This window comes from Balaenoptera physalus, assembly GCF_965194825.1.
Source record: "Balaenoptera physalus genome assembly, chromosome: 1".
Classification (NCBI taxonomy): domain Eukaryota; kingdom Metazoa; phylum Chordata; class Mammalia; order Artiodactyla; family Balaenopteridae; genus Balaenoptera; species Balaenoptera physalus.
Window position 1 is genome coordinate 158,573,223 of NC_138882.1, and position 26,823 is coordinate 158,600,045.

The window sequence follows — 26,823 nt, forward strand, 5'->3', positions numbered from 1 at the left end:
GTAACAGTCTGTGATAAAGTGAGTTCAGTTCTTTGTTCAGCATATTTCAAATTAGGGCTCATTTCAATGATAGCTGCCTTGGGACTTAGTGCTCTTAAACAGGGCAGCACTGCTTAAGCCTTGAATTGACGTTGGTAAATTATAGAAGCTTTTTTAAGGATTATATATATGTGTAATATTATATATATATAAAATATAATAATATATAGTATATTATAATGTAATATAAATATAGTATATATTTATATATATATTTATATATATGTGTGTGTGTATATATATATTAATATTTATTTATTTATTTTGGCTGCTCCAGGTCTTAGTTGTGGCATGCAAACTCTTAGTTGCAGCATGCAGACTTCTTAGTTGCGGCATGCATGCAGGATCTAGTTCCCTGACCGGGGATTGAACCCGGGCCCCCTGCATTGGGAGCACGGAGTCTTACCCATGGGACCACCAGGGAAGTCCCTTTAAGGATTATATTTAATTCTAATATAAGAAAATCTGACGAACAGAACCGTAAAACAAGAGGGTTTCTTTTTGGTATCCTGCAACAGGAAGGTTAGAGTTCCCTGTCCAAGAGGGTAATGGCAGCTCATTCGTATTATCAGGAAACTTGTAAGTTTTGGTCGCCTTGGAACTAGGGTAGTTGTGCTCCCGTCCACATTCTAGTTAGGGAAAGGACAGAGCCAAAAACCTGAAAAGGGATGTCTGTCCCTTTTTTAAATGCTTTCTTAAAAGCCACCCCTGCAATTTCCACTTACATTTTATTGGCCAACTGTCAAATAGCCACTCCTAGCTGCAAGGGAGCCTAGGAAAGTGAACTTTTTAAAAGCTGAGCGCATTGGTTCCTTAGTCCAAATCAGTAAGGAAGAATAGAAAATTGATATTGCATAGGCATCTAGTAGCTTCTGCCACAGTTGACATAACCTGAAGTTAAGATGGTAGCCAGTTAGTATTCTTTGGAAATCTTATTAGCAAGGTGAGCAAGTTCTCGTTTTTAAGTGGGAAAAAACTATTGGCTGAGATCCTCTTCTAGAAAGCATTTTCCTGGGTTCTGACTTCTTAATCTCTTAGATTGCTTATCTTGCCCCAAAGGAGTATTAAACCAAATATGTCCTTCCTTTCCTTATTGCAGTCAGAGGACAACAGCACACCTGAACCAAAAGAAAATGGAGAGGAAGGCTGTCATCAGAATGGTCTTGCTCTCCCCGTAGAAGACGAAGGGGAGGTCCTCTCTCACTCTTTGGAAGCAGAGCACAGGTAAGTGAGGATCAGATCACGAGGCATGCTGTGTATGGCCTACAAGGAGTTTCAACATACTTAAGACATTTCAGAGTCCAGTACAGAGAGAAGTGCCCCCAGCACCACACCTTGTTCTCTCTGTGTGCCGCAGGTTGGCCTGTTGCCCACCGGGTATTCCTTTACAGACTCAGCTAGCGTTTTCACACCCTCCTCTCCAAGGCTTTCTTGTAGTTTAGTTTCAGGCTCAGTTTAAGGCTCCAGTTGGAAGGGGTGGGGCGGGGTGAGACCTGTTTCCTGGTGCTGTTGTGGTGGCCCCTTGGCCCCTCCTGGCCCAAGTGAGCAGTTACCACAAGACCCCTTTAAGGGGCCTTGGGATTCATGAGGCCCGAAGGTAATGGAGCTTGTTCTTTAAATGAGGGCCTTGAACACAGAGCCAGCCAAGCTGTGTGGGCAACTGGATGGCAGATGGGGCCTGCCAAGTACCTTCCTGAAAAGGGGCTCCTCTCCAGAGGAACTTTAAAAGGGGTCAACAAGATCACAAGGTTATGGAGTCCACAATGCCATGAAATTAAAAGAGAACTTAGGTACATGTGGCTATGTGCTAATTTGCTCACAGGAGACAAAGTGAGATTTCTTCTGTTTCGTCTGTGGGATAGTTTGACTCTATACTGCTACCTCTACCGTCCCTTCTCTATAGCTCTTATGCTCTCCAAAGAGCAACTACGGAGATCCTCCATCTAATTCCAAGCACCTAAGTAGTCATAATTAAAGCTTATCCCACTGGGAAGAAAAGAAAAACCCAAGTTTCTTCTCTAACATCTAAGTGGGTACCATTGCCCCTGGGCTGGGAAGTTGTGGACTTCTCACTTACACTTAAAGGTATATTTTCTTTGCCTGACCTGCCTCCACCAGGTTATTGAAAGCGATGGGATGGCAGGAGTATCCTGAAAATGATGAGAATTGCCTTCCCCTCACAGAGGATGAGCTCAAAGAGTTCCACATGAAGACAGAGGAGGTATGTCATAAACTTTTGCTGGAGACCAGTTAATGACTAGGAGAGAAAGGAGTTAGGACAATCATTGCCCTTAGGAAGCCCCAGTTTAGGGTGTGAGAAAGACCTTGAAAAAGAAAAGTTACTTAATAAGTTGCCATTGTAGAAATATGGAGGAGCATCTCATTCTGCCCAGGCCAGTGGTGGACACAAAAACCAGGTCAGTAGTTAGCAGATTTCAGAAAGCAGTATGTTATTTCATCCTGGAAGCTCTAACTCCTTATCAGAACCACAAGGCTGTATTCCCAAGGTTATGGGCTGAGCCCTTGGTCTGTGGCTAAGCAGGCTAACCCTCTGCTTCCAGCGCTGTGGTTTACCTCTGGTACTCCAGCCAGAGCCAAGAAGCCAAATAGCCTATCTGAATTTCTTCAACAGATGCCTGGATTCTTTCTCTGAGTAAAACACTTCCAGGTCTCCACAACCTTCATGAAACTTACGTTCTGGTGGTATATATTTAAAGCATAAATAACAATGGTGTTAAAATCCTATAAAGAAAAGTATAGGTTGACATAAAGACTTTGCTACTCAGAACTCTGTTCCCCTGTCATTGCCATCACCTGAGAACTTGTCGAAATAGGAAATCTCAAACTGTACCCCAGACATAATTGAATCAGTGTGCATTTTGAAGAGATCCTTAGGTGATTCATTGGCACATTACAGTTTGAAAAGCACTGCTGTAAGAAATCTTCAGTCTCTTAGAAGGGTCCCCCTTTACATTCTGCCTAGAATTGAATTGAGGCCTGGCCTTTCCCAGGTCCCATGGGCCAGTGTAGTTACTGATAGTTGTCTTTTTCTTTCTTTCCCATGCCAACCACAGCTGAGAAGAAATGGCTTTGGGAAGAATGGCTTCTTGCAGAGCCGAAGTTCTAGCCTATTCTCCCCTTGGAGAAACACTTACAAAGCAGAGTTTGAGGACTCAGACACGGAAACAAGTAGCAGTGAAACATCTGATGACGATGCCTGGAAGTAGGCATATAAATGCTTACTGTTAAATCTGACCCAGTAAACTCAGCTTGTGTGTTTAGGGGTTATACAGAAGAAATCGTTCTTTTCCTTTTCCTTTTCTTATGTTGTTGTTGAATACTTCATGCACAAGGGAAATAATCATATCCCAAAGAGAGAGCGAGCGATTGGCTTGTTAAGCTTTTGTTGTTGTTCTTCCCTGTTATCTGCTTAATAGAACTTCGTGTGGTGGGAAAGATTTTTAAAACACACACACATACACACAGTGTATATGGGGCGATGCACAGGTGGAAGCTGGCAGGGCAGAGAGGAGGAGACATTGGTCTGCAGCAGCAGCTTCTACTACCAGCCCTTGGGGCACTCACCCCCGTGCTCAAGCAATCATTGTCAATGACAAAGTGACTATTGAAGTTATAATTGTATTAAATTAATGCTAATAATTTGGATATTTTATTTTATTTCTGGCTGCTCGGGTAACATTAGCCCTTAACCCAGCATATATGGTTTTTTCACTTTTTTTTTTTTTTTTTCTTTCTGGGTACAGCTGTAAAATATTTGGATATAGGAAATGTTGTGTTATTCTTGCAGCCTTGATATTCAGGGTGGATTGTAAAATATACATTTTTGTGAGATTTCAAAGATTAAGATTATTTTGATAACATTATTTACAGATTTAAAAGATGTGGTTATCACAAGTCTGTTGAGGGGGAAAACTACTGCATAAAATAACTAACTTGGAATAAATATTTTGCATCAGTTTGGATTGTCTTGTGTAAGAAGTATATTTTCTTTAAAATTAGATGAGTGGATTCTTTTTTAGGGGAAATACTACTTTTAGAGGTCTGAGGGGAAAAAAAAAAAAATCTGAATTCAGACACACCTGTTTCTCCTTTTAGCAGATATGTTTTTGATGCAGAAAAACCTGTGCAATAAACTACCAGTAATAAAATCAGAAACCCAAGTTTCCTTTCTGAAACTGTTTTTCAGTGCCCATGTATTTACCAGTGTTCCTACTTTAAGGAAGTCTGTGCCTCAATTTTTCTGCTAAATAAGAACATAGCGTTGGGCTTCCCTGGTGGCGCAGTGGTTAAGAATCCACCTGCCAATGCAGGGGACATGGGTTCAAGCCCTAGTCCAGGAAGATCCCACATGCCGCAGAGCAACTAAGCCTGAGTGCCACAACTACTGAGTCTGCGCTCTAGAGCCTGCGATCCACAACTACTGAAGCCCACACGCCTAGAACGTGTGCTCCGCAACAAGAGAAGCCACCACCGCAACAAGAGAAGCCCACGCACCACAACGAAGAGTAGCCCCCGCTCGCCTTACAGCAACAAAGACCCAAAGTAGCCAATAAATAAATAAAATAAAATAAAATAAAATAAATGTATTAAAAAAAAAAAAAAAAAAAGAACATAGCGTGTCCCGGGCATTGTGCAAGGCCCTGGGAATGCAAGGAGCATCCAGCTCAGTAGGGTTACATAAAAAATGGAACCTTAGGCCAAGATCTGATGGACAATTAGAAGTTAAACTAAACAACAGATACTGATACTGGCACTCTTCGGCCAGCCCTACAGCACATGGTCCCTAGTGGATATAGAGGTCCGAGATCATGCTGTAATGGGAGACAAGCAAAGGAGTAACAGGCCTGACCACTTGTTAGAAGGGTAAAACTAACTTGTAGTGTAGGCTCCAGAAGGGGTAGAGACTAGAGGTAGAGAAACCAGCATGATAATTGCTAGATTCTGAAGGCTAGGAAGGCAGAGACCTTATGTGCCATAACGTACTGTAGTCTCTCCTGCTAGTAGTATAAGCAGTCCACATGTGAACTGTGGAAATGGTGGTTGAGATAGAACAGAAAGAACTATATCATATTTCATTGAGTATATCTATTTTAAGACACTTTATGTACTAATAAGAAAACTTGACAGTTACGACACTCCATTAATTGTGAATCCTGATTTTAGTGTTAAAATATGAAAAAATGCATCATAGGATCAATGAAATACTATAAAATGAACTATAAACTGGAAATGAGAAGTAGGTTGACATAGAGATATCCTGTATGTTTGGTCTTCGGCTTGCCACTTAGTAGCTTTCTCAGAACAAATTTCTAAAAATGTACCTCTTTTCCACTTGGAATTGAGCTGGACAATTGAGATTACATACTTTGAAACACTTTGTAACCTGCTGCTAGTCATAGCTTGGCCTTAACATACCTGGGAGCGGGGGCACCACTACCTGCCTTGTTTAGAAACATGGGGCTAGGTCAGAGCTCCTGCGTCTGTTGGATTCATATATTTGGGGGGGTGGCAGGGAAATCTGGTCAGCAGGAACGGGGCCTGTGTGGCCACTGGCTAGTCCTGAGTGAAGAGCTACCTTTCTGTATTTGATTCCCTCTGCTGATTCATTGTGTTCTCCCAGAACTTTCATTCCTTCGGCTGTGTTGATTATCTTGGGGGGGCGGCAGGGCGGCGCCTAGGGGCAGGAACTAGGAGTTAGGGAGCCTTGGTGTGACTTGGTTATGCAAAAGATGTTACTTCCAGAGAGGCACCGTGCAAGGAAAAGCTTTTAGTCTACGGGAAAGACATGGTTTCCAGGCAGAATGCCTCCTCTCTCAGGTATTCCTTGGAATGGAGAATGACACTAACTTGGGTTACGTCCAGTTGGGCAAAACTAGAACGAACAAGATGACACCTCCCTGCCAGAGGCTATTAAATAACCAAGACGGAGTATGTGATATGGGCTCAGCTAGTTTAGGAGGCAGCTCTTTGCTCCCCTTTATTAATATAGGCAAGAAAACCAAGGTGTGGTGTTAGAGACTTGCCCATACTCATGCAATGAGGTGGAACAGATTTCATGACATCTTTTTCAAGCCAGGGGCTCCTCCCTAAGGTGACCAAGCCTTCCTGCTCACTCTCCAGACCTGCCCAGACCTGAGGTTGTTGCCCAGGGAGCTTTAGCTCCTCCCCAAACATAAACTTGACCCGGTAAGCCTGGCCTTTCCTCTCTGCCTTTGGCTGTTTCATCCTCCTTTCCCTTTCCTCTGCCCCTCTGTCCTGTCTTCTGCAGGTCTTGGCTGGTATCAGGAAAGGAGTCCCATCCCATGGCCTCCCACTCCAGGGAACCAGGGCTCCTGCCCTGTGGGTCCTGTGACATGGTTTTCCGTTCCTGGGCCCTGCTGGCCACCCACACTCAGCGCTTCTGCATTGGCCGTCAGCCCCGGGAGCTGACAGTTGGAGAACAGCCCCCAGTAGCCACTGAACCACGGGTACCCAGGGTAAGGGCCTCCTCCATGGCCATGAGAGGGTACTGAAGTGATTGCAACTCTCAGAGGATTCCTCACCCCACACCCTGTACCCAGGTTGTGCCACAAGAACACCAGGGCCTCCCAGACCAGGAGGCCAGCAAATCGGCTCTGAAGAGGCTAACAGATGAGGTACACCTGGATTGCCCCACTGAGCATCCCCCCCAAACCTATAGATCACGTGTGGGTCAGATTACCCCAACATAGAGATTGCGGGTTACTGTTACCTCCAGGTGCAGCGGCTGCGGCTGTATCTGCAGGAAATGCGACCCAGCATAACAGAGGTCCCCAGCGGGTCACAGGGGCCCTGGAGGCGGTCAGAGGCACCGACTCAGGGTCCCAACTACGAGGCTGCTGGGAGCCCCGGCGAGCGGCTGCGGGCGCTGCACCGGACTCGCGCAAGGCGCTTGGCAGAGACCAAGGCACAGAGCTGTGCCCTCGAGCGACGCGGCGAGGGTAAGGGAAAAGAGGGGGACAAGGGCCCACCCTCCCCCTTGGCTTGAGGTCGCCCGACCCGTTCTGATTTGATCTCTTACCCCCTCAGAACTGAGCCGGCACCTCCAAGGTTTGGCTTGGACCCGGGACGGGAAATCACGCATATTCAGCCTGGAGCGGGAGCTCCGAGAACTCCGGGCAGAGGCCGGGCGAACGCGGGGTGCTCTAGAGGAGTTAGGGGCGCACGTTCAGCAGCTACAGGCCAACCCCGGGTGAGGCCGACGAGCCGGATCCCAGGAGTTCCGCGTCACCGGCTGGCGGGGGGGCGGGGCCGGAGCGGGGGGCGGGGCCTGGCCCGGCTGGACGCGCGAGGTATGCGCCCGGTCGCGGCTGGAAGGCCGCGCGAGTGAGGTCGGGAAGGGGCGGCGCTGCCGGAGGCCCTGGGTCTAGGTTCTTGATTCCGCCCCCGCGCCGGCCGTCCTCCACCCCAGGACCCGGCTGAACGCCTTAAGAGAGGCAGAACTCTGTGGTCCAGTGCTACAGGCAAACCCAGGGACTCTGGCTGCGGAGATCGGGTAAGATCCGAGCCCCGAGGCGGGCACGGGGCAAAGCGCTGATCGATCCGGGAAAAACGCTTCTGCCTTCTTGTCCCCTACTCCCTAGGGCCCTGCGTGAGGCCTACATTCGAGGCGGGGGCCGGGACACCGGCGTTCTGGGCTGGATATGGCAGTTACAAGTGGAGGCGTCAGCTCTGGAGCTTCGGCGGTCGCGGACCCGCAGGGGTGAACATGAGGGGGCCAGCCAGGAGGGCCTTAGCCCTGGGGAGAGAAAAGGGCGATGAGGGAGGACGTCTTTGGCTTGGGAACCACTTGAGCAAAAACCCGAAGTAGAACACCTGTCTTTGCGGGGGTGCCTGGAATGTTAGCCGACAAGTCCAGCCTTGTCCAGAGAGTCCTAAGGCTGGAGAGCTGCTCAGAGCAGCTGGTCACCAGTTGTCAGAGGTGACAGGTCAAACTTGTTCAATCGCAGGAAGACAGGCAGGTGCCGCATTCAAGGAGCTTCTAGCAGTGGAGGCTGAAAATCGGCGCCTGGAGGCAGAAATCCTGGCTTTGCAGACGCAGAGGGGTGCAGGCCGGGTGCCCTGGGGTCAGTGAGCACCCAATTCCACCCCGCCTAGCCCTCCCCAGCAGGCCAGGCTCAGAGGAAGGGGTTAGAGGCACCATGCACGGGGAATAAGACCTGTGTCTGAGCCCCATCAGTCCGTGTCCATGCCGATCTCCAGGTGTCTGGCTCTTGGGGGAAGGGTACCTCAGCCCAGTTACTTGCCGCGTCCTGCTCAAGGGCGCCCTACTCTTCCCCTGCACCTAGGGCACGAGGAGCCGAGACTTGTGGTCAATCCCAGCCCATGCCTGAGGAGGGAAGATCCCCCAAGGCTCCCGCCTCCAGTGGCTCCCCCGCTGCCGCCGCTTCCACACTCCACAGGCATCCTATTCTTGGGTGGCGCTGAAAAGGCTGTGAGGACCCAGGGGTTGGGACAGGGGCAGTTCTGCTCTGTGTGGTTGGGGGAGCATAGAACACCTAGGAGGCTTTCTGGAGGAATTGACTCTTCCCCTGCAGTCGCAGCTTTCTGGAACCATGACCAGGAACCTGGGCCTGGATCCACACTTCCTCCTGCCCACAACTGACGTTCTGGGCCCTGCACCCTACGACCCTGGGTGAGGCCTGCTCCCTCCTTTGACATCCTCTGTGACTTGGTCACCACTGCTGGTTAAAGAGACCCACTAGGGCCAGCTAGGGTGGGGGGACTGGCTGGGGGTTGGGAGGGTGAGAGGACTTGGGTGTGTGTGCACTTAAGGCCTGTGTTTCCTAGGGCTGGCCTTGTCATTTTCTATGACTTCCTGCGGGGCCTTGAGGCTTCTTGGATTTGGGTGCAACTAATGACTGGCTTGGCCCGAGATGGACAGGATACAGGAGGGACCACAGCGTTGCCCCCAGCCCTTTGCTTGCCCCCACCTCCAGCTCCTGGGCCCATGGGCAACTGTGCCATCCTTGCCAGCAGGCAGCCTATACCCAGGTCAGTAGGTGGGGATTTATGATGTTGGTGCTTTTTGCCGCAATTGAGGCTTGTCCCTCATTCTGCTACATTTTCTCATCTGTATACAGGGCCACTGGCCCTGAGGGCCAAGTCCTAGGAAGGGAGCAGAGCCACTTCTGGCTCTTGACACCTGTTTTTGGTTGCTCTAGACTACCACCCTCACCATCAGTATCCTTGGTCTGTGAGCTGCAGGCCTGGCAGGGGCTGGCATGGGCTAAGGCACCACAGCCAAAAGCCTGGGCCTCACTGGTGCTATTTGACCGGGATCAGAGGGTGCTAAGTGGTCGTTGGCGTCTCCCACTTCGGACCCTTCCTGTGGACCCCAGCCTTAGCCTTGGGCAGCTGAATGGGATTCCCCAGGTGAGTGTGGAGGATGGGGACTGGGTCCTCCACAGTACAGATGCAGTACCATTTCACCTCTTCCCAGGTAGGTCAGGCCGAGCTCTTTCTGCGGCTGGTGAATGCAAGAGATGCAGATGTCCAGACACTGGCAGAGATCAATCCAGCAAGTGCCCACGAGTACCAGTACCCACCTCTGGTGAGGGCCCAACTATAGCTGGGGACCTCACAGGTGTGGCTGATGTGGTTAATAACCAGCATTTGTTGACCGCTATGTATGTGCCAACCCACTACTAAATGTTTTCTGTGGATTAACTCATGTGACCCTCACATATCCTATTCGCTATGTACTACTGTGTAAACAAATAAGAAAATCAGAGCACAAGGTTAACTTGGTTCACAGTAAGCAGTTGACTCTAAGGTGGTCTGATGCCAGAACCTGTGCTGTTAACCTCTACATAAACCTTTTGCTAAAGATCTACCTTCTCCTTGTTCCACAGGTGCCCAACTCATCTTCACTGGAGGCCAGCTCCCTGGCCCCAACAGCTGGCTTTGTTGACCCCCCTCCTCCTGAAGACCCCCACCAGCGGCAGAGTCAAGCACAGAGAGGAGGGTTTGGGCCCTCAGCACAGCTTTGACCCACCCCCACTGGCTTTCTGAGTCCAGAAGAATGGGCGTATGAGTAGCTTCACAGGCACAGGACTGGGGCCTAGACTGAGGCCTGTTCTCCCATCTGCAGCTTTACTACTCCGTGTTCTGACAGAGGGTCTGGAAGGAAATACAGATGTGAACACATAACGTGAGCTCCAATCACAGCTCTACCACCTTCCACAAGTACTTGGCCTTTCTTATCCTTTTGTAAAAAAGACTGATGTGAGGATTAAACAGGTATGTCAGGTATTTACAGTATTGCCTGGCATATAAGAAAATTCTCTGAAAAGTGACTTCAAGACAGTCTTTCATCCAGCTAAAGGAACTTGATGAACTCATTCCTGTTTTTTTTGCTAAAGCATCTTACCGCCCACTTCTTTATCCAAATCCAAGCTTCTTCAGGACATCGTCCAGGAAGCCTTCCAGGTTCTCAAGCTCACCATGAAACAGGGAGCTCCTGTAGCCGTATATACTTACAGAAAGACAACCCAGTCATGTTCCTCCCAAGTTGCCGGCAGCGGGGATGGTCACAAGTGAAACCTGAATTGTTATATTGGGCATGGCCCTAGACCCCAGTGTCAGCCAAAGGTCAAAGGCCTGGTAGTCAATTACGCTGGGCAGCCAGAATTGCTGAGCCATTATCCACCTTTCAACCCCACATCCCACTGAAACGCTCCAGGCAGCCCAGGATCCCACTCTAAGATCTTTAAACACAAGTCCAGAAACCAAGAGCTTTTTAGCATCTTTATTTAAGAAGTCAAAACTGTGGACAAGTAACAATTCCAACTGTTGATATTTTGTTATAACAAATATAACTCAACCAGCCAGTTCTCCCCACAGATTCTTTCTTCCAACCACATCCAGAGTGTCCATCAGTCAATCACTCCTTTAGTCACTTTCAAACCAGAAAGCTCAATTTTCTACAATTAGCACACCAGTTTCCTCAAGGATCACTCCCCGCTCCCCAGCCCCAAGTTTTCTTCAGTTCTTTTTTCCAGGACAGGATTATGGCCCCAGTTGGAGACAGGTGGATAAGACAGGTGCCACCTAAGGCCTGGCTTAGAAGCTGTTATCAGTTCACAGTCAAAGTCCATCAAACAGTATCAGCACCAAAGAGCAAGATCTTCACCACGTCTTTTATAGCCCCTGTCCAGGGAGAGCACCATTCAAAGTTCGCAAGACAGCTGGGTTCAGAGTATTTATGATGGAAAAAATATAGCACCATTGGAAGATAAGGGCCTACAGCCACACTTGATTTCATCACCTCCACATTAGACAGACAGGAATCTGGTTTAGAACTTCCAACACAGAGATCGGCACAGAGGAGGAAACAAAAACCCACAAAAACCTTTGGCCACCATATAAAACCCGGAGTGCTCCAAGGCACACATTTAGCCAATATTTAAGGGGGGAAAAAAAAATCATCAAAGCCTCAACCTTTGCTTACAATCTTTATTGAAGTTATACAAAAAGAATCCCCCAAAAGTGAAAAAATACATTATATACAAAAACACTTTCCATTGGGAGGAAGGCTCTGCTCCCTCTCTTAACATGCAGTGCTTTCAACTGTAGCTCCAGCCTCCACTGTCCCCTCCACTGCTGCCCGGCTTTCAGCCTGATTCTCAGCCTGGAAGATAAACAGGGAGCCTGGGCATAAGTGACCCTACTTTAAGCCATTCTTTCTTACACAACTGAGCAGGCCTCAGTCAGAGGAAATAAACACAGGTCCCTTAAATTTTGCTTCGCTCTCTACACTAAAAGGGCAATGACCACAAGATATAAGGCCATTTCCTAAATTCTCTGTAACAGGGCTGACAGAGCCAGTGTTCATATGTTAGAAAGAGGAGCAAAAAAAGACTGAATGGTCTTGCCAATTAAGTGTCTTCTCATACATTCATTAGAGTGGGACCGGTGGTATGTATATAGGTTCCATTTGTCAATGAGACGCCCTATATTTTGTAACCAAACTGTTTCCTGTATGACCTCATTGTTTTTATGAGGGTTGCACTCAAGTAATCCAAACAGGCTCAAGTTGGGGAACATGCACTTAGCAGGACTTGTTTCCCCAGGCCCTGACAACAAGGGGAAATGAGGCAAGTGTCCAAACCCTGCTTAACTGCCCACCTCCTCCTCCATGTTTTCCGAAACTTCAGTTCCACTGGAGACAGCATCCCCACTGCCTCCATTCACCTCCGGCTCTTGTTTGGCTTTCTTTGCATCATCTTTCCGGGGGCTCTCTTCCTCTGGTTTTCTCTAAAGATATAATTAATTGTGAAGGCTTCACAAGTGTGCTTAATGTTTTCAAAAGGACAACTGTAAAACAATTCCTTAACACCCCCCTCTTCCCTATGGTGCAAAGATCCCAACACCAGGATTCACAGCTCTAAGGGTCTCCCTAGCCACAACCTGTCCTCTGCAGAAATAGATTGGTCTGCCCAAACATACCAAGTCAGCCTCTCTAATGGAAGAGTGGGGTGGGGATGAGGAATAGATCTGAACAGTAACCAACCCACAAATTTGAATTCCTACATTTGAGTCAGGAAACAAAGCAAGAGTTCAGGCTCTTCCACAAGAGAAAAAAATTACTGCAACAGGCAGAAGGCAGACTCACACAAGTTTAAGTATCAAGAGATCTGCTGCTGAATGAGTACTGTAAACCTGCCAGCTTCCCAAGATGGGCTGATCTGACCAGTGCTCCTCATCACCTTTCCTGATAGCCCTTGGGCTAAAAACCAGGAAAGTTTTGCTAGAAGACATATTCACTCAAGACCGATCTTCATTCAAATCCTCACCCGTTTTTGCAAAACGAATGTCTTATTGCACCTAGTATGAGGGGTGTTTATAGAAAAGGTAGTCCTCATGTGTCATTGGAGGGAAAAAAAATGCAGAGTGAGAAGAAGACAGAAAAGAAATGACCACATATAGATTTACCTTCTTTCTGACAAGGTGAGAAATATCAGTCACACAATTTGATGAGGAAGCACCATCTGCTGGCTTTCTACAGGCGATCTGGCAATAAGAAACCTTCGTTAGCAATGTACTCCTAGACAAACACTGAGGTCTAATATTAAGTGACAAAAACCACCTGAATACCCACCATGGAGACTGAAGAGCCTCCTCCACTAGGCGTGAAACCTGAAGTAGAGCTCTCCACCTGTTTGAGAGATGACAAACCCAAGTGGGTCCCAGGCTAGAGCCCACCAGGTCACCCACCTACAAGCAACTGTTTAAGACCTCAAATACTAGTGGCCACCATACAGTAGCAACATCACTCACCTCCTCTACTCATACCCGTGGTCACACATAGTAAGTAGCTGAGACAGAATTCAAACCCACACAGTCTGGCTCCAGAGCATATTGTCTTAAGCATTTTTACTATTTGAGAGAAACAGTATATGAGTTCTCACATTCCCTCTGACCTCCAACTCCCTGGAAACCAAGTCATAAGTAAAATTCCTAAGCAAATGGCACGCTAATACCATGATAAAGGGCCTTCAACAATATCGAATATACTATTATCAAAACTTCAAAAGGAAACCAAACGAACCAGAGTTGCTTTCAGAGCCAATTCAGCTACATTCCCACTACGCTGGGACTCCTTTGCATCTTCTATCTTCTCTCTAATTTCAGGTAGCAGCTCCTTCAGCTCCTCAATTTCTTTCTCATATTCAATAGGTGATCCTTCGGCCTCCTTCATATGCTCATTAAGTACAGCTAGGAAGAACAGGCTGAAGTGATCAGTAATAGATAACACAAAAGAAGCCTTTTTTTTTTTTTAAACTGTCAATACTGGATCCATCAAAATCACTGTGGAAACAGCTGATGCTTACTCACCCATTCTCTTCTCAATGACTTCAATAGATTTGCTGAACTGTGCCACTGCTTCATCATACTGACAGTTGTACCCATAGGCCAAGCCCAGCTGGTAGTGGGTCTCTGCAAGGAGCCGATCATGGGCTTCCAGGTACTGCTCCTGCAGGTTTAGGCAAGCCTGGAACTCCTCCACAGCTTGGATGTAATTCTCTAACGAAGAGAAAAACAGCAAGCAAATGGACATTTAATATATAGTACTTCTAAAATTTCAGACCATGCTGCAGGAATGTGCTCCCATCTTATATTTCATTTTTCTTTGTAGCATCTCCAGGACCCTTGACTAAAAACCATCAAAATGACTTTTAAAAACCTACTGAGGTGCTTCCCTGGTGGCGCAGTGGTTAAGAATCTGCCTGCCAATGCAGGGGACACGGGTTTGAGCCCTGGTCCAGGAAGATCCCACATGCCATGGAGCAACTAAGCCCGTGCGCCACAACTACTGAGCCCACGCTCTAGAGCCTGTGAGCCACAACTAGTGAAGCCCGCGTGCCTAGAGCCCTTCTCCGCAACAAGAGAAGCCACCGCAATGAGAAGCCCGCACACTGCAACGAAGGGTGGCCCCCGCTCACCCCAAGTAGAAAAAGCCGCGCACAGCAAGGAAGACCCAACACAGCCATAAATTAAAAAAAAAAAAAAAAAAACACCCCTGAGAAGGACTTCCCTGGCGGTCCAGTGGTTAGAACTCTGCACTCCCAATGCAGGGGGCACGGGTTCAATCCCTGGCTGGGGAACTAAGATCCCACATGCTGCACGATACAGCCAAAAAGAAAAAAAAACCAACCCTATTGAGAGACTTTCAGTTAGAGTACCATTTAAAAGACTGTTCGTTGTTCTAGGACCCATAGAGAACCCAAAAAACCTATTGTCCTTTTAAAGCTAATTGCCCACAATTTATGATCAATTGAGCTGGATTTTAAGGAATTAGAGGAAGATTAAGGCAGGGGCAAGGGATGTGTTAGAGAAGAGAGTAAAATGGAAAATGTATTACCAGATTCAACACTAACTTCTCCTAGTTTAAGATGTGCCTGTGCAGCATAAAGCTGAGCTTCCTTCGTGTCTTGCCTAAAAGAAGGAAAGATGGTCAGAAACCTTAATAGCATCTGTCGACCCCTAACTGCTTTCTGTTTTCAACCACCAAGCTCCCAACCTAAGCCTAGAAGCACCAAGAGTTTTACCTTTTAAAAATGATCTTTGCTAAATCCAGCATATCCCAGGCAAGCTCTAGGTTCCCAATCTCCTCTTCTTCATTTTCTTGAAGAGACTGAAGTATATCCAAATCATTAATATTAGGCAGAAGTACAAGACAGGCATCATTTGATTACAAATCTAAATGTATAATTTAGTATAGCTTGGGGGCGTGGGATGGGGAGAGACTGATATAGGATTCAAAGTTCGTATTTTTCTCCCTAAACCTACAGAATGGACCCCTACAAAGTCTACCCCATATCACCTTATGTCAGTGATAGTTAGCAGTGATATGTTGGGTCATGTCCTAACTGAAAGGACCCCCTGGGTTCAAATGGATCTGTCTATTCCCAGCATGAATAAAGGGTCCCCAATCCCTAACCAAGAAACAGCTACCTATAATAATCATGCCTACACTAGTAAACCAAAGTACCACAATAAGAAAGTAGACAATGATACTGAACAAATCATTCACCTTGTTTTCAAGAATTGAATCATTTGGTGTTTCTTCAGCCTTGTCATTTTCTTTATCCTCCTCTTCTGAGCCCTCCGTTTCTGCAAGTAAAAATTCTTCAGTATTGAGAATACTAAGGATCTGACAAGTCAAAAATTCCAATAAACATCTGTCAAATAACCTATATTCTGAGGTAGGACAGGCCAGATACTAAGCCAAATCAGTTAACATCTGAACTGGATATAAATAATAAAAGCCAGTGGTTAACAGTCTAATTCAAGTCTAATACAGACTTAGATTGTATAATCTTATAGTGTCTATGGTTCAGAGCTTCAGTGATCAACAGGCTGTGTTTCTCTTCTAAAAGTCAACCTGGACCGTTCAGATCAAAGCAGATTAGCTGACTTTTATTCATGGGCTTAGAAGCTCCCATCTACTCAACCAGAATCAGTTGGAGGCCTCAGCCAGTATTCCTGGGGTCTTTAAGCCAATTGTCAGTTAATACTAATAAGGCCAAGAAAATACCAAAAGTTAAATTACTCCAGTCCATTCAAAGCAAGAATACTCAAGAGACTAGCTTTCCCACAACAGAACTGTGGAAGGAAAAGCATAGCCCTTACCAACTCTCACCAATGAGCATGCCACACACTCCAGCCAGCTCTAGCACGTACAGAATTTGAGTGAGCAGTACCATGTTAAAATTTCCAGCCATATCAACACCATATTTCACCATATTAACAAACACTCACAAGTTAACTGCCTGTTAAGGACAGGCTGCTGATAAATAGCTCTACACATCACTTAAGGTTCAAAATGTCAAGTGATTAACAAGTGAACCTCTGGGGGGTTCACAATTCATGAAATGCGTATAATGTGCCTATCTCTGCCATCTTTCATTAAGCATTTAACACCAGCAGAAAAACTCAAATATTGTCTCCTAACTAAAAACTAGGCCTTAGAGCCATGAAGTCAGGTTAAAGGACTTTTATCTAACAATACTGTTTCAGGATGGGAATAGGCACAGAAAAGTCCTATAAGGACAAACTAAAGCCCTTTAAGAACCAGTTAAAGTTACAAGCTAATTACAGTTAACCTCTACAGCAAACAAACCCCGTTTTATCAAGTGCCTCTCTTTTCTCCTGTTGACTATGTAATTTGGTGCTCCTGAAATATAAATAAGTACCCACACCACCATACACCATTATCTTTCCATGCGCAAATTTCGAAGTGGTGTACTTAGTTCCCTGATGTTAGACTAGATGGGTGGTTTTACTGATTCTGACAATGAAGCCCATCCTCCACCAGAATATATGACAGGTGAAGCAGATCTTTGTATTTCTCACAATACTAAAAAAATCAAACGCCTTACCTTCCCAATTTGTAGGAAAATTTGACAAAATGTTGTTATTCTATATTCTTCTTATTTATCTGGTATCTGTTCCACTCATACCAAAATGCTAAAAGTTGACATCTAATTTGGCATAAAATATCTAGTTATTTGGAGTTTTACATCAAATTTTTAAATTAAAATTCTTATAATGGTCTGAGAAAAATATTGGTTTCTCTTGAGGAATCTGCACTACCTTCATGGAATGGTGGAGAGGGAGCTAGGTTAATGAGAAAGCCATTACTTTAAAATAACACTTTCCAACCTGGTAACCTGTACCCACATATTACTAGGAATGCAATGAAGGCCTCAGTAGAGAGATCTGTTAAAATATTTTCTAAGCTTCTTTGAAAATGGAGTCTTTTTTGTGGTATGCCATCCTTCAGAGAAAGGGAAACAATGTTTTATAACATACCATTTCTCTGATCTTGTAGCATCTTCAAAACAGTATGGGCAGAGAGTTGTGCAAACCAGAAGAATGACTCTCAAAGGCCAAGTAAAGGCAATCTGCTGATTCTCTGGTTATTCTAGCATTCCCAAAGGATAGTCAGGAAACACTACAAATTGACCGGTACAGTCTATCTGAGCATGGCCAAGCTTTATGCCTACAACATTAAAATTTTGTTCACTTACCAATCATATCTAGGGTGACAATTAGAAAAGAATAGGCTTATTATCTTTTTTTTTTTTTTTTTTTTTTTTTAGGGATATAGAGAGCCCAAGAGATGGCAGGAAATGGAGGTTTTAAGAGAAAACCTCTTTTAAGATTTCTGCAGGCTAGTGTTACCACGTAAATTTCTGACAAGAGGTGGGTTAAGGGAAGGGATGAAAGTTGCCTTCCTCAGTGTGAGGTATCTTGGGAAGAACAATACATTCAAATCAGATCTAGGGTCAGATTCCAGTACTATGATGTACTGTTTGACCCTAAACAAGTCACATAACCCCTAAGCCTCAGCTTCCTTATCACTATAACTGGAGTAATACTACCTACTACACAGTACTGTATTTTGGAATCAAAAGTAATGTATGTGAGAGAGCTCTAACAATGTTACTTGTGAGACTCAATTGAATAGTTTTTGAACTGTGGAGAAATATGACATCTCTACTGTAGCTTATTATTCAAACTCCAACTTCAGAGAGCCAGCAGAGCTTTTTACTACTCTAGCTAATTATCATTAAAGATTAAGACATGGGAGGTTTTTTTAAATTGAGGAATTCAGTTCTGTGCTTTTTCCATAGATATCTTCTCCTAAAGCCCAATAAGCAGCCCAATGGTTCTACCATTTAGCCAATTCACTTCTGGTTACCATGCCTGTGCTGGCTGGAGTACAGGGACCTGCACATAGGTAGAAGGAAGTTTACCAGAATTAGCTACACATATTGATAATGGGTCTTTGAACATCTAAAACTTAAGAGAACTCGAAGTAGTCTGTCAATTATGTAAGTAATATATATGTGTAATAATGATTAATTGGAATATACCTATGGTTATTAATAACAACGTTAGATAAATCTTATGGACAGTAGAATCCTCAAATGATAGTATAACTCAAGTCAGACGTGCCAGTTATGGAGTTGCTAATTAGAGGCTTATACATCTTGATGAAACTGAATCACAATTAGACCAATAATACTATATAAAGCATCCACACTTTATAATGTTCTAAGTAACAAAAAATTCAGTTTAGCAGCCAAAGCAAGCATGAAATGAGGGGGGAAAGCAGCAAGAGGGCTTAACTGTTAGGTTTTCTGTTATCTTTGGAGGGGGCTAATTTAACTAATGTGAATAAGCCTCTAAACACTTACTGAAGACTAAAAGTAAAGATTACCAGAGTTCTTCCACTCTGGCGATAGACCATTCAAGGGTTAACTGCCTTCATTTAAACGGCATGCCTGCTTAAGTGTATCAATTCAGTGGATTCTACTGCTCTAATTCTGATTCCTAAAGCAGAGAAAAAGGAACCAAGTGAACAGTAAATTTAAAAATCAAGAGGCATGCAAGTGAACATCCATTCAGCATTCTCTGCCAGCCTAGCCCACTATTTCCCTATCTACCCCACTTCCCACCCACCTTTATTGGCTAGTATGGTACAACAAGTTACTGATAGCTAGCCAAGTCTCAGATATCACAGAAAAGCCTATTTTGCAGTTAGTAAAGCGTTAGTTTATAAGCCAGCTAAAGAAGACTTGCTTTAACTTGCTCAACTTATCACCACCTTCTTAAACTATCCCCATTTTCACTTAGCCCTCTCCTAATCCAAAGGCAGACGGAAAATCCTGAATGGAAGGCTGACTTTTTTACCCATGATTAGTGAGTCAAATCCAGAATGTACTCCACCCACTGCAGCTCTTGCATGTCCCGGTTACCTTCACCCTCTTTCATCTGTTCTTCTTTGTCTTGTGTTTCTTCATTAGCAGCTATCTTAACTTTGTCTTCAGGGGATTTCTCAGTAGCCCCCTGGGCTACCTTAGTCTCAACCCCATCTCCAGCTGCCTCAGACTCTTCTGTAGACAGCTTAGTCTCCTCCTGGCTAGGAACCAACTCTGCCCTGACCTTCTCCTCTAGTCCTGAGACATCTTTTGTTTCTGTCCACCCTTCTGCATCAGTCTTCGGTTCACTGGGAGTGTGATCCCCTGCAGCTGATAGTCCGTTGACTGCACCATCCTTAGGGAGAACTGGGTCCTCCTGCCCAGGCTTCTCAGAGACTTCTGATCCAGCTTCTGCAGCTGAGGCCTCTGCAGCCTGTGCTGTCACCTCTGGTGACTCTTCAGCAGCAGGCAATTCTTGCCCCACCAACTGCTCAAGAACAGCCTTTCCTGGCTCACTTGCAGAGACAGCTACCTGCTCCTTTGGCTCATCCCCACCCACATCCACTGGCTTGACTGCTTCTATCTCCACTGCAGTGCCCTGCTTTTCTAGAGTCACAACAGGTTGCTCTTCTGAAGCTTCTTTTGGTTTCTCCTCTATGCTCACAATTACTTCTCCCTGACCTCCTTTTCCTCTGCACTCTTCTTGGACGTCAGTTCCAGAAACTGATTTTCCTTCCTCAGCATCTGGTGTTTCCTGTTCTGGCTTCTTAGAAGTGACTTCAGCTTCATTCAGTCCTTCTGGTGCTGCTGTTCCTTTTCCCTCTTTAGTGGTTTCAGTTAACTGATCTGGAGTTGATTCAACTTTTTCCTGTAGTTCCCCTGCAGGCTCACTTATATCCATATCTTCTCTTCCACCCTTCTCCATATCAGTTTCCTGTTCTTTATCCGTTTCAGGCTTTACCAGTGACTTGTCTTCTGTTTTTTTGGCTTCTTTTTCTCCCATGGCGTCATAAACCTGTTCTCTCAACTCTTCCCTTGCTTCCTCTACATGGTTAAAGAACATGAAGCATAAACATGTCTTCGAGTTTAATGATAAAGGCATAAATGGAAACTAAAAATACATTCCCTTTAAACCCTCAAACAGCCTGGCTTATGTTTTAGCAGATGGCCTGCAAATTATCTGCCCCCTTGAGAAAAGCAAAGGGAAACTCCCAGCTAGCAGAGCAACTTACTGCAAAAGAAACCCAAGCTCCTTAAATTAGATATTATTTTACTTGAGCATTCTGGTATCAGTTAGGTAAGAGATGCCAAGCTTTACATTTTCTTCTAAACACTATATAGACCTCCATCTGATATGTAAAATTCTAGCAGCCAAACTCAAATTAGAAATTAACATTTAATTTTCTTAGACACAAAAAAATGTAAAAGGGCTCCAAAAGCACAGCCATTAAAATAACTGAGCTGCAAAGCTTTTTAAAATTCACATCAGAAAAATATTTAAGGTTGTTTTAATACTTAAAACATCAATTTAAATAACCAGATTTATTTGGGAAATTAAGTTATCCCCTTACAAAAGCCTGCTATCAGTTTCAGTAATCAGCCACCTCCCCTGCAGTCTCCACCAGATGCAGGTGTCACCCCAGGAGAGACCATTCAGGATAAGGAGAGCCCTATTTCCATCACTTGTACACAAGAAATAAACGTCGCATCTCTTGAATGTCACATGCAACTCCACATACCATCTATGTTATCATTATTTTCTACCAGAGTTTCTTCTTCTGTTTTTTCTCCTTCCTCCTCTTCCACATGCACACCTTCCAGGGCATTTCCCAACACACCATTCTCCATTCTAGCAGAACAAAAGGAGAAAGCACTAAAGGTATGATGGCTAGAACCTAACAGTCTTTGTAAGACAGAAACTGTAGTCCTGTATTATAAAAGCAACAGAAGAGTAAGCAAGTACAGAGAATATAAACTATAAGCACTCATGAAAGAAATACAATGATCAAAACTTCTAATATAAATTAAGGCTGTAAGAGCACTGAAAGAAATAAACATACCCTTTTTATCCAGCCACCTGAAAAAGCACTGATGACTCTTATCAAAAGGGCCATATTTCCCAAACTTCTCCTCCACCTACATTTCTCTAGATGGCCAAAAACATTCTGGCAAGGTTTTCATGACAAATCCTTAGAATGCTCTACAAAATTAGAAAACTTAGCAGAACTAAGATTAAATAGATTACAGAATATTTGCTACTCTGTGTACCCTAAATATATTTTATTCTGATTAATAAATTCTGGTGGAAAATACACAACTTTCCAACAGTTAAGACTACTTGTGAGTCTTAAGACATTTTCACATGCCAGTGTTTTCAAATTGTCCTTCATTCAGTCCTTCTTATGGATGACTGTTTTGGGCTAGCTGAGAGTGCTTTCAAAGGTTCTCTCTCTAAATTGGACTTTGATAAATTACTGACTATTCACTAATGGAAAGACCTCTGCTTCTAATTACTGCAAAAGTCAAAACCTAAGTATAACTTTACTCTTTGTATCAAGTGCCTTTCAAAACTCCCATCAAGTGAATTCTCTGGCGGTCCAGTGATTAGGACTCCATGCTTTCACTGCTGGGGGCACGAGTTCAATCCCTGGTCGGGGAACTAATATCCCACAAGCCCACGGCATGCCCCCTCCCCCAAAAAAACTTCCATCAATCTTTCATGTTCCTTCTAAACCCCCCCCAGTAAAGCCAGTCTCACTTAGCTCATGTGAAATCTCAAAGCTAGTAAACCATCTTAGCAAACAAAGAAACAAGTTTTTAAATAGACTACTATGATACAAAACATATTACTTAAAAACTTGGCTTGAAAGACATACCTTGCCAACTCCAGAAGCGATTTCCCATAGAAAAAGAAGGCTTCTCCACATTCATTAGCTGTCTCTCCATACTTCTTACCTCTACAAAGAGAATAAACAGCTAATTAACATCTAGTCTAAAATTTTTTTCCCCTATTTCTTTAGCTATAAAATGACATTTCTTCTGTAACCCATCCTTCTAGGAAACCAATGCTCCACTCCTCTTGCTTTGAAGTCAAGGTCCAAGGGACTTTAAGAATGAATGAATTAATGTTGCCTGTTCTTCATCTATATAGTATATAATTACAAATTTAGATATATAATATACATTATATAATTAGAATATAATATATACTCTAAAAGACATCCATTTGCTACAGTTATACTATATAATCTAAGAGCCAAATTACATTAATAGGCGTTTCTCCTGGTATAAGATAGGGGTCAATATGGGCCAGAATATTGTTAGAGGGCCTTTGGCTGGGACCTAAAGCATGAATAAGGTCCATGGAAAGGCATGATGATAAAGAGTTAAGAGCATGTTCTCTGGAGCCTGACTGCCTAGGTTCAAATCCTGCCTCTAACTTTTAACCTTAGTCAAGTTACTTAATCTCACAGTACCTTAGCTTTCTCATCTGTAAAATGGAAATGTTAAGAACCGGTCAGAGCTATTGCAAGAACTAATTAAGTTAATGTATATAAAATCATTTAAAATAATGCTTAGAAATACAGATAGCACTATATATACAAATTCAAGCTATTAATATCTAGACAGGGAAGAAGAAGAGGAAAAAAATCACAAGTGTGATAAATGGTAAGGAGGAGGTACTTTATGTGGAGTAAGGAGACCAGCTTTTGTGGGGTAAAGGATTGGCAGAAATCATGCTAAGTCAGGCCAACTAATAGCCTAAGAGATTAGTGAGAGTAAACAGAGCAACTAAACAAAGAAACTATTGTGATGAAGGTCATGTTTAAGGGTAGCCTACTAGATTAGAATAATGTATCTCAAATTTTCCTCCTAAATACCCTTAATGGCAGGACAGTGAGAAAACTGAACTTTCCAGGAATAAGGAATAAGCTAAGAAGCGTGTTTCTATGTGCTTAATCTTAAAAACTTAGATTTTAACATTTTCATTGTAAGATAACCACACATTTTTATATAAAAATACCTAAATACTCAGCATCAGATGAAATCTGGGCCCTACCCTTAGCACACCACTGAATACCAGAACCTCAGCTCTTCAGACTCAGGTGATGATGAAGAGGCCAGAGGCCAGAGGCCAATAATCTGACGAGATTATTGCAGACATCCAGGAATAAGATTCTGTTCTAGAGGGAGTAAGGGTTGTGGGAAAAAATGGACAAATATGACCCTGAACCAAAACCAGGACAAGTTAGTTAGTTAGTGATGAACAGAAAACAAATTACCTTAACTCAGGAAAATCAAAGGCTGAAATTAGTCAGTGATACGTAAGTTTTATAGTTATAGGAATAAATTTACACATGAAAAATAATCAAATCTTCTTAAATTCTTGCTCTTTATTCTTTTTATCCCGTTAAACTTTTTATGATTCAAGCTTATTAGGAACACAATAGCCCATCATAGCAAAACACAGTACTTACAAAAGACTAGCTGCTTCCTGGAAGGCATTGACAGCTGCTGGAATATCCCCCATCACCAGATGTTTCTGTCCTAAACCCAATAGTTTCTTAGCTTCACTATCCACATCCAGACTGCAAGAGAAAGATTTTTTTCAAACGTCAAATACTTTTGGAACCAACATTTTTGGAATACCTGCTACATTTAAACCACAATACTTTCTTTAATTTCTTTAAACCTCTGAACTACTCTGGCAAGGCTTAGCTAACCCACACTTACCTATCACTAAAAAAGCTCACTACTAAGATATATGAATGGTAAATAAGCACATGAAAAGACGCTCAACAACATCAGTCATTTGAGAAATGCAAATTAAACTCATAATGAGATACTATTATACTCCCACTAGAATGGCAAAAATGTAAAGACTGACCACATCAAGTGTTGGCAAAGATGTAGAGCAACTAGAACTCTCATACTCTGCTGACAGGAATGTAAAATGGGAGAGTCACTTTAGAAAACAGCTGGCGAGTTTCTTAAAAAGTTAGATATATACCCATCATATAATATCTAGCCATTCCATTCCTAGGAATTAACCCAAGAGAAATGAAAGCATATACCCATAAAAAGACACGTACACATATATTCATAGCAGCTTTATCTGTAGTAGCTAAAAACTAGAAACCCAAATGGATAAATTGTGATATATCCACAATATGGAATATCAATAAAAAGGAATGAACTGTTGAAACACATAACATGGATGAATCTTGATTATGCTGAATCAAAGATGCCATACCAAAAAAAGTACATACAGTATGATTCGATTTAGGTAATGTTCTACAAAATGCAAACTCATCTACAGTGACAGAAAGTAGATTAATGGTTGCCTGGAGAGGGAATGAAGTACAAAGGAGCATAAAGAAATTTTGAGATGATAAATATGTCATTATTTTATGATATTGGTCTACAGGTATATACACATGTAAAAGCTCATCAAATTGCTCACTTCAAAAATGTGCAGTTTAGGGGACTTCCCTGGTGGCGCAGTGGTTAAGAATCCGCCTGCCAATGCAGGGGACACGGGTTCGAGCCCTGGTCCAGGAAGATTCCACTTACCGCAGAGCAACTAAGCTCGTGTGTCACAAATACTGAGCCTGCGCTCTAGAGCCCGCAAACCACAACTACTGAGCCTACATGCCACAACTACTGAAGCTCGTGCACCTACAGCCTGTGTCCCACAACAAGAGAAGCCACCACAATGAGAAGCCCGCGCACCACAACGAAGAGCAGCCCCCACTCGCCACAACTAGAAAAAGCCCACACACAGACCCAACACAACCAAAAAAAAAAAAAAAAACCTTCAAAAAAAAAATAGTAATAGGAGAAGACTACTTAGAAAGAATCTAGGCTAAGACCAAGGAAATAGTAGAAATGGTTAGATTCTCAATATACTTATTTTGGAATTTGCTAATGTACTGGATACATAATTTCTTGAATGAAAAAGTAATAAAGCCAATGCTTTCTGGCCTGGGCAACTGTAATAACAATGGATACTTACTATGTGCCACGTGATAATTATACCTATATTTACATTTAATCTTGGTATCTACTTCATAAGGCTGTAACTTATTATCTCCATTTTACAGATGTGAAAACTGAGAATTAGTGGCAGGGACCATCTAGATCTCTAGATCATCTAGACGATCTAGATCAAGATTTATACAACATTGCCATTTACTGAGATAGCCAACTGAGGGAAAAGCAGGTGAGGGGCAGGGTAATCTAGTTTTGGACACGTTAATTGTAAGATGCCTACTGAACCTCCAAGATATTGAAAGGAAGAGATTCAGGAAATATGTAGGGTCTAGAGATACAAACGGGGTGTCATGCGCTTAAAGCCACAGGCCTGAGCTAAACTGGGGGAGATTACCTAGGGAGTGACTATTAATAAAGAAGTCATAGGACTGAGCCCTGAGAGCATTCCTATGTCAGAGGCAGGGGAAATGGGGAAGAACAAGCCCCTGTCACTCCCCCTACTGAAAAAAGAATAGCTAGTAAGGGAAAAAAATATAGTATCCCTGAAGCCAAATGAAGACATGTAAAGAAAGAAGTGATCCACTGGATCAAATGTTACTGACAAGATTAACTAATCACTAGATTAAGGAATAATATAGATGGCATTAATGACCATTAAGCAAGACCATTTTAGAATGGTGAAAGAAAAACCTGAAGAAGGTTCAGGAAATAAAAAAGGGGAAGTAAAGAAACAAAGTAATGACAACTCTTTCATGTTTTCTTGTCCAAGAAACAGAAATGAAGTAATAGGTAGAAGGGGATGTGGGGGATCAATGAAGGGTTAAGAACAGGAATACAGTTGGCCCTCCTCATCAACCAAGGATTAAAAATACTCCGGAGGGGGGCGGTGTGTGGTAATTCCAGAAAGTTCCAAAAAGCAAAACTTGAATTTGCTGCACATTGGCCAACTATTTTCATAGCATTTTCATAATATTTACAACTATTTACGTTGTACTAGGTAGTATAAGTAATCTAGAGACAATTTTAAAGTATACAGGAGTATGTGTTCGGTTATATGCAAATACTATGCCATTTTATATAAGGGACTTGAGAATACACAGATTTTAGTACTGGGGGCAGGGGGCAGGGGTATCCTGGAACCAATCCCCCATGAACACCAAGGGAAGACTATGCGATACTTAGTAGGTCGGTACAAATAATCTCATAGGAGAGGAATGGAGTAGTACTGCTAGATAGAGAACTACAAGAGCTCTGTTCTTGAGTAGATAGATGACTGAGGATGGGATCCACTGAACAAGTGGAAATGTTGGTTTCTATATAAGAGCAATGGGGACTTCCCTGGTGGCGCAGTGGTTAAGAATCCACCTGCCAATGCAGGGGACACGGGTTCGAGGCCTGGTCCAGGAAGATCCCACATGCTGCAGAGCAACTAAGCCTGTGCGCCACAGCTACTGACCCTGCACTCTAGAGCCCACGAGCCACAACTACTGAAACCCGCGTACCTAGAGCCCGTGCTCTGCAACAAGAGAAGCCACCG

At 43.8% G+C, this 26,823-nt stretch overlaps 3 protein-coding genes across 12 annotated transcripts in view; 2 read left to right on the forward strand and 1 right to left on the reverse strand.

Annotated features, from left to right (window-relative positions):
* Nucleotides 1-4,022, forward strand: part of GPBP1L1 (GC-rich promoter binding protein 1 like 1) — a 56,557-nt gene extending 52,535 nt beyond the window's left edge. For all 4 annotated transcript variants that reach the window (XM_082454614.1, XM_082454613.1, XM_082454615.1 and 1 more), the window contains exons 10-12: nt 1,139-1,263; nt 2,158-2,260; nt 3,114-4,022. In XM_082454614.1, coding sequence (XP_082310740.1) covers nt 1,139-1,263; nt 2,158-2,260; nt 3,114-3,266 — 381 coding nt within the window. In that variant the 3' untranslated portion in view covers nt 3,267-4,022. The remainder of the gene's footprint in view (nt 1-1,138; nt 1,264-2,157; nt 2,261-3,113) is intronic.
* A 645-nt stretch (nt 4,023-4,667) lies between these two features.
* On the forward strand, nt 4,668-10,570 carry CCDC17 (coiled-coil domain containing 17). 4 transcript variants are annotated; one of them, XR_014261757.1, is made up of 13 exons: nt 4,668-6,536; nt 6,621-6,695; nt 6,797-7,019; nt 7,108-7,270; nt 7,490-7,573; nt 7,662-7,780; nt 8,028-8,144; nt 8,367-8,512; nt 8,616-8,713; nt 8,869-9,072; nt 9,243-9,453; nt 9,525-9,631; nt 9,933-10,072. XR_014261757.1 is itself a non-coding variant. In XM_082454518.1 (13 exons), exons 1-13 carry the CDS (start codon nt 6,363-6,365, stop codon nt 10,068-10,070), a joined length of 1,863 nt encoding a protein of 620 aa, XP_082310644.1. In that variant the 5' UTR covers nt 4,668-6,362; the 3' UTR covers nt 10,071-10,570. The 4 variants fall into 4 exon arrangements, 3 of the variants coding, with proteins under 3 accessions (XP_082310644.1, XP_082310645.1, XP_082310646.1); XM_082454518.1 differs by having other exon boundaries at nt 9,521-9,631; nt 9,933-10,570; XM_082454519.1 differs by lacking the exon at nt 8,028-8,144 and having other exon boundaries at nt 9,521-9,631; nt 9,933-10,570.
* Nucleotides 10,571-10,813: 243 nt separating this feature from the next.
* The window catches only part of NASP (nuclear autoantigenic sperm protein), a 40,382-nt gene continuing 24,372 nt past the window's right edge, over nt 10,814-26,823 (reverse strand). For 2 of the 4 annotated variants that reach the window (XM_082455117.1, XM_082455116.1), the window contains 13 exons: nt 23,771-23,881; nt 22,169-22,249; nt 21,032-21,141; nt 19,350-20,336; nt 15,617-15,696; nt 15,132-15,217; nt 14,945-15,018; nt 13,918-14,106; nt 13,631-13,797; nt 13,181-13,237; nt 13,015-13,092; nt 12,208-12,336; nt 11,522-11,710 (listed from right to left, as the gene is read on the reverse strand). In XM_082455117.1, the coding sequence (XP_082311243.1) occupies nt 11,630-11,710; nt 12,208-12,336; nt 13,015-13,092; nt 13,181-13,237; nt 13,631-13,797; nt 13,918-14,106; nt 14,945-15,018; nt 15,132-15,217; nt 15,617-15,696; nt 19,350-20,336; nt 21,032-21,141; nt 22,169-22,249; nt 23,771-23,881 (2,230 nt within the window). In that variant the 3' untranslated portion in view covers nt 11,522-11,629. Of the gene's footprint in view, nt 11,711-12,207; nt 12,337-13,014; nt 13,093-13,180; nt 13,238-13,630; nt 13,798-13,917; nt 14,107-14,944; nt 15,019-15,131; nt 15,218-15,616; nt 15,697-19,349; nt 20,337-21,031; nt 21,142-22,168; nt 22,250-23,770; nt 23,882-26,823 lie in introns of all 4 variants that reach the window. The other 2 variants (XM_082455118.1, XM_082455119.1) reach the window with 2 other exon arrangements.